Below are 6,845 nucleotides of genomic sequence, written 5' to 3' on the forward strand. Positions count from 1 at the left end.
ACTAGAACTGAACTAGAACTGAACTAGAACTGAACTAGAACTGAACTAGAACTGAACTAGAATTGAACTAGAACTGAACTAGAACTGAACTAGGACTGAACTAGAACTAGAACTGAACTAGAATTGAACTAGAACTGAACTCAAATATGCACTCAAAAAGGCTTTATGAAAAGTCTGAAAATGACTTCAGTATCTTAAGTTGAAACATAATATCAAAAATATTTAATAACATTGTTAGTCCATCTATCCATGCAATCTAACTGTTTTTAAAAGGCAAAGATTTAATAAATATCTAACTAAAAATGCTTACGAATACCTCAACCCACTGTCCTTCATAAAAAGAAAACAAGAAAAAAAACAAGAGAAAACTTTTTACTAACGGGCAATATATGGGCAAGATGATCATCTAGATGTTGATAAAGTTTTTACTTTTGAATTCTTTTCTCTTGTTCGAATTGTTTACAAGCTTTAAACTGCACACATAGACATACACGTACATAAATACATACATATGTATGTGAATAGAAGTAGTTTCAAGTATGTATATTTAAACGGCAAAATATTTATAAGTTTGCAATTGCCAGACAACCAACATACGAGAGCTAAAATGCAAAAGAAAAAGATTAAAGGAAAAAGTTGGCCAGAGAAAACATGCATGAACAAGCAGGAACAAGCATCGTTGCATGTTGAGGGTGTTTCAATGGCAACAAATAAGAACAAGATGTTATTTTGTATGAATTCTAGAAACAACTATGATTGTATGGTTATGTTGTTGTTATTGCTACTGCAGCTGATGGTTATAGTAATGTTGCACTAGCATAAGTTGGTATGTTGCATAAAATTTATCAATAAACATACATTAGAATGTATATGTATGTATTCAAATAAGAATGTGTTAGTGTATGCATAGTTATGGGTATATGTTTGTTGGTTAGTTTATATATTTGAAGATTTGTGGTCATAGAATACTTTGTGCTGGCAAAAATCAAAACATACACACAGATACAACGCACTCACACATGCTGATGCTCTCAAACGCACTCAAACAGACCCTGCAACAATCCTTACATTGTATACATATTTAAATGGAATTCACAAACCCTCTAACCATCTTTCATACATAAACTCACAAACTTATAAATACTTTTATGGTGATACTGCTTGCCGCTTCTGCTAACATTTGTTGTTGCATTTCCTTATTCCTCAATGGTACACAAGGTAGAATGCGGGCGTGATATAATACTGTGGTGATTGTGATGATTACTGAGATGTTGTTGCTGTTGTTTTTGTTGTTGATATTTGTTAGTTACCAAACTATTTTTGGTTATAGTCATTCCTGTCGCCGCTGCTGATGTTGTTATTGTTGTTAAATTGTTAGATTTATTAGAATTTCTTTGTTGTAGCAGTAGTTGTTGTTGTTGATACTGTTTTCCTTGTTTTGCATACCGTACCTTTTGGTGATTTGTATGATGCACATAAATACCCGCATCACGCAACTTCCGGTACAATGATATATATTTACCAGCTGTTGTTGTCCTAGGAACTATGTACTTTTCACAGAATCTAGTTTTGCTCGTAGCTGCTTCACTTAACTTGTCATACGTCAGTGCCTGCAGAAAGGTCAATACGAATGTGTAGCAATTGTGTTTGTCCTCATGATAGTGTGACACTGTCCACTTGTCGGGCTGTTGGCAAATCTATAATATTGAGAAATAAACACAGTTTAGAGAAATCGAAAAAAAAATAAAATAATAATAAGAAATACAAAACGAAACATAACAAAATACTGTAAGAAATAGATTTATTTATTAGCTAGTTATTTGAAAGTTTAAAGGTTTTTATGTAAAAGTTAAGTGCTTATGTGGTTATATTGAACAAGTGGATTTGCAAAAAGTATATTTTAAAGGAAACTAAAATGAATTACATTTAAAACTTCTAAACTGTTGCATCAGCTAAAATTCAATGTGCTCTCTGGATTCGGACTACAGTACTGTGAAGGTTTTTTTTTGTACTTTCTGGTTTCCTAGGAGGTAAGATCTAATCAGTACCAGATTTTTGGAAAATTTTGACTTTTCTTAAAAAAAATAAGTTAAAAATATCGGTGACTATAAAGTTGGCTGCTATTTCAAAAATGGTCCACAGTATCAGTGTTCCAGGAAACTTGTTCCCATTATTTGTAAAATTTTACAGAATGATCTGCTATTCTCAAAAACACAACAATTTGTAGTCGTGTTGACAAAGGATCGCACCATGCATTACGGGAAAACTTGCAACGTATGAATTGTGGATTCTAACAAGTTCTCATTCATGAGAGCAGACCCGACTTTCAAATCAATAATTGTTCCTGAAAAGAAACAGTGAATCGCACAATGGTTTACAGTAGTTTCAATATGTTTTTTATGCATTAAACCATATACTAACAAAATTTCATTCAAGAGATCAGACCCGATTTTCAGTATAGTTGATTTTCCTATATAATTTTTTAATTACTATCTTAACTTTCTTTCGCTTAGCTAGCGTTAAGCGAACAGACATCTTTCAAACTATAAATCAAACTCTTTTTTTTCAATTATCGTTATTCCACAAATTTAAAAATATTCATAAGATTATAAAAGAAAAACAAAAAACTAATGAAATTTACCTCAAATAACACTTGATCCCAATAGTCATACCAAGGTTCAGGAACATCACCCACTAATAAACACTGCCACCATTCTGACATGTTGTCTGTGCGATGACGTCGCAAGCCATGACGATCAAATTCAACCACACAACCGGTGGAAGTTGTTACAGCAATATGCAAATCTGTGGTGTTATTATAATCACTGCAAGAGTAAGAGAAAAACATTGAAACAGACACATAAATATACACCGAAAAAATGCAAAAAAATACAACAGATATAAGGGAAACAAAATAATGCAAATTGAAAAAAAAATATTGTTATAAAAAGCTTTCAAGCGAAAATATTTGTGAAAATTAAGATATCACTTACTTGAGGAAATCACCTGTAGTGGGACGTAAAACAATTGCACATGGATATTGATTGGCCCTTACAAATGGATACGGTAAACGGAATGGCAACAGACGACTGGCCATGATATGAGAGGAAAAACTATTTCTATTTAAATCATTGTCATCATCATCATCATCATTGCTAGAATTATCAGTATTATTCGTAACGTCATCATCGTCATGACTTTTGATACCAGAGTCCCCAACATCGTTATTGGCATAGTCATGTTTATTAGAATCAATTGCATGACTTTGGTCATCATTGTAGTTGTTGCTTTTGTTATTTTTCAACTTTAACTTTGTCATGTTCTTATTCTTACGTCGATTGCTACCACCAACACCACCACTAGCAGCAGCAGAGGAGGAGGTGTTGCCATCTCCATTGGGATATGTAGCCAGGGCTGTTTTACATTGTGGACAAATATGCGGTAATGTAAAACAGAAAACTTTTACATTGCAATGATGAAAGCATAAAATGCCCGGATCTGAGGTAATTGTGGTCGTTGTTGTTTTGATGGTTGTTGTTGCAGTATCTGTATCAGTTGCAATGCCTCTTGATACAGAAGTATTCGTATTCGTTTTGCTGGTGATGCTACCATTACCACTATTCATGTTTCTTGTTGTCATCATAGTTGTGCCTTTTCTTGTTGTTGCTCCTGCTGTCGCTGTTGCTGTTGTTAACATGTTGTTGTGTATCTCTTTTGTGACCAAACTAAATTGATTCACTTTTACTGGGAATGTATGAGTGGTTTTTATTCGTATATCCTCTTTTGGTATCTTAAACCCTGTTTTATTTTTACCTGTTTTATTTTGGTTGCTGGCTTGTTTGATAATCTGCAATAAAAACGTAGAATTCTTGTAAGTTAAGTTGACATTAATGTTTGACGATTGTTACAGTTTAATTTCGTTTTTTCCCGTTGTAGTATTTTCTTTTTGTTAGTTATTTTCCTGTTGTTAAACAAAAACTTGTAGAATTAAGTGAATGTAATGTAAAATGAAATACAATCCCTCTCCTCAACAATTACCCGATAGAATCGAGCACTTTTCGTCCTGTAAACTCTTACATTTATAGCCATTAAGAAAAATCTTTTGTATTCTCAGCATTAGTTTTTATTTGTGGTTTTTATACTGGGATGTCAATGATTAGGGTAACTTTTGTTGAGTAATAAGTTTATATCATTTAACTTAAAACATTCTCTCGTTTCTGAGGTAATCTTCACAATAACCCTATCAAAATCCAGTCTATAGACCTATCAAAATTCATTCATATATAAGTTTACATACAAGTCAATAAACTAGTCCATATACTGTTTATAAGTTTAGTCCTTAAACAATTAATAGTAGATAGACTAGTTCAAAGACTAGCACAAAAACTAGTTAATAGACTATTCCATAAAGCAGTTAATAAACTACTAGAGTTCATAGTCTATACACTAGTCAATATAATAGAAAATAAAATAGTCCATAGACAAATTCATAGATAGACTAGTCCATAAAGCAGTCAATTGACCAATCTATAGGCAAGTCAATATATTAGTAAATTGGTTAGTTTTTAACCTAGACCGTAGGCTAGTAAAATAGTATAGTTCATAGATTGTTCTACAGACTGGCCAAAAGACTATTCCATAGACTGGCCAATAGACTAGTCAATGGACTTGTCCATAGACTACTCCATATATTAATAAATTCACTAGTCTTTAGGCTATTCCATAGACTAGACCATATACTAGTCCATAGACTACTCAATAGACTTCATTATCGACTAGTCAATAGACAGTCCATAGACTAGTTCATAGACTAATATGTAGACTTGTCAAAAATTAGTATATATTAGCCCGTAGACAAGTAAAAAACATTGACTATTCAACTGACTGTCCAAAAGACTAGACCATACACTGGACAATAGACTAGTTCATATACTAGCCAATGCACTTGTCTATAAACTAGTCCGTAGGCTACTCCGTATATTAGTTAACTTACTAGTCTTTAGACTAGTCCATAGACTAGCAATACAGTTGTTGATTGACTAGTCAATATAATTGTCGATGGACTAGTCAAAAAGCTAGTCTCAATAATCTAGTCCTTGCTCAGTATGTGCGTGATATTTTAAACAGGTCATATAATAGTCCACAGACTAGTTCATAGACTAATATATAGACCATAGACTATTGAATAATCAAGAGATAAGTGCACAGAATAGGCGAAAGGATATTCAAAAGACTATTTCTTGGAATAGTAAATACATTAGTTCATATTATGACCAATCAACTAGTTCATAAACTAGTGAATAGAGAAGTTAATAGATTGGTATATGGATTAGTCAATATACTAGTTTATAGATCAGTCTATAGACAAGTCTCTAGACTTGACACTAGCCCATAGAATAGTCATTAGTCTAGTACTAGAAAAGATTCTTCATAATCTAGACCTTGCTCAGTATGTGCGTGGTATTTTAAACAATTTCGTACCAACATTCAACTAGATGCAACTACTTTAAAGTGGTTTTGTTTTGGTAATATAGTTGGTTGGTTAAGTTGTTGCTATTTTTTTGGTTTTGTTTATTTTTGCAACAAGCACACAGTATTAACAAGAGCAAAAGTTTTGTCGCAACCTAAGTATACTTTAATAATTTTCTTGAAAATTTTAGCTAAGCTTTTATAACATGAACACATAGTTGTTTCGATTACAACATTTACCCACCACCAATATCGACTATTATCCTTATTGTTACCAGGATTTCTATTACATGTTTAAAACATGTTTATTGGCTACTTCTTACTTGCTCTTTTTTTTTTTCTTTCTTTCTTTCATTGCCAACATCAAAACATGGATTGCATTTACAGCGACAATACAACAATGGATTGTGTACCTGGACGATACACACAACAAATGCTGATTAAGGTTGGTTGTTAAATGAGACATTTATATGCAAAGCATTTTTTTTGTTTTTCTGCCAGAAAAAAACGACATTTTAAAGGATATTGTGAAAATTTTTTATTGTTACTGTTGCTGCTGTTGTTTCCTTTTAGGTTTTTTCTCGTCTTTTTTTCTGCCTTTATTATGAGATTTTATTACAAGATTTCCAATCGATTTCGTTACATGAATATGCTGTTCTTGTTAAATTACATTCTACTCAATTTCTGGTTTAGAATTGTAATTTTGCGGATTGTTGTCGTTTAAAGGATTGTGTAAGGAAAATGGAAAAAGAATTCATGTAATTACTTTTAAATTGGGGTAAACCAGCAATTCTACATTGCACTTGTTACAATTCACAGATATGAAGTTAACATGAAGAATATTTTATATTTAAAATATTTTTTTTTCATTAAACATTGAGTTCGACAGGTGAAATGTTTAATTGTCAATAATTTGATTAGGGTATTTATAGATGTATATTAATAAATTTTTAAACAATACTAGTCGCTTTGGGCTTGTTAAAAAAATTAATAGGTAATTAATGATTTGACATATTATTAGCCAGACTAATGAATTACAATATACATAGTTATAATAATAGGCATATTTATAAATATAATAATAAATCGATGGTCGTTGTAACGAACCAGTTTTTCCAATGTAATTAAATGTTGGAAATTTTTTGTCAATCACAATAATATATGTGTATTATTGGCGGTATTTATTCAAAATTATGAGAATAACACATGATCAGTGAAAATTTAAGAATACCCAGCAGTTCGAGAAAAAGTCAATTCATCCGGAAAAGACAGTCTAGTCTATAGTCTCGTCTATAGTCTAGTCTATAGTCTAGTCTATAGTCTAGTCTATAGTCTAGTCTATAGTCTAGTCTATAGTCTAGTCTATAGTCTAGTCT

At 31.8% G+C, this 6,845-nt stretch overlaps 1 protein-coding gene across 1 annotated transcript; it reads right to left on the reverse strand.

Moving 5' to 3' along the window:
- Window positions 1–99: 99 nt before the first annotated feature.
- LOC111685644 lies at window positions 100–3,842 on the reverse strand. Its single transcript, XM_023447908.2, has 3 exons — window positions 2,994–3,842; window positions 2,642–2,825; window positions 100–1,697 (listed from the first exon to the last, which is right to left on the reverse strand). Exons 1-3 carry the CDS (start codon window positions 3,695–3,697, stop codon window positions 1,197–1,199), a joined length of 1,389 nt encoding a protein of 462 aa, XP_023303676.2. The 5' UTR covers window positions 3,698–3,842; the 3' UTR covers window positions 100–1,196.
- Window positions 3,843–6,845: the final 3,003 nt, after the last annotated feature.

Source organism: Lucilia cuprina, chromosome 2, assembly GCF_022045245.1.
Source record: "Lucilia cuprina isolate Lc7/37 chromosome 2, ASM2204524v1, whole genome shotgun sequence".
In the NCBI taxonomy this organism is placed as follows: Eukaryota; Metazoa; Arthropoda; class Insecta; order Diptera; family Calliphoridae; genus Lucilia; species Lucilia cuprina.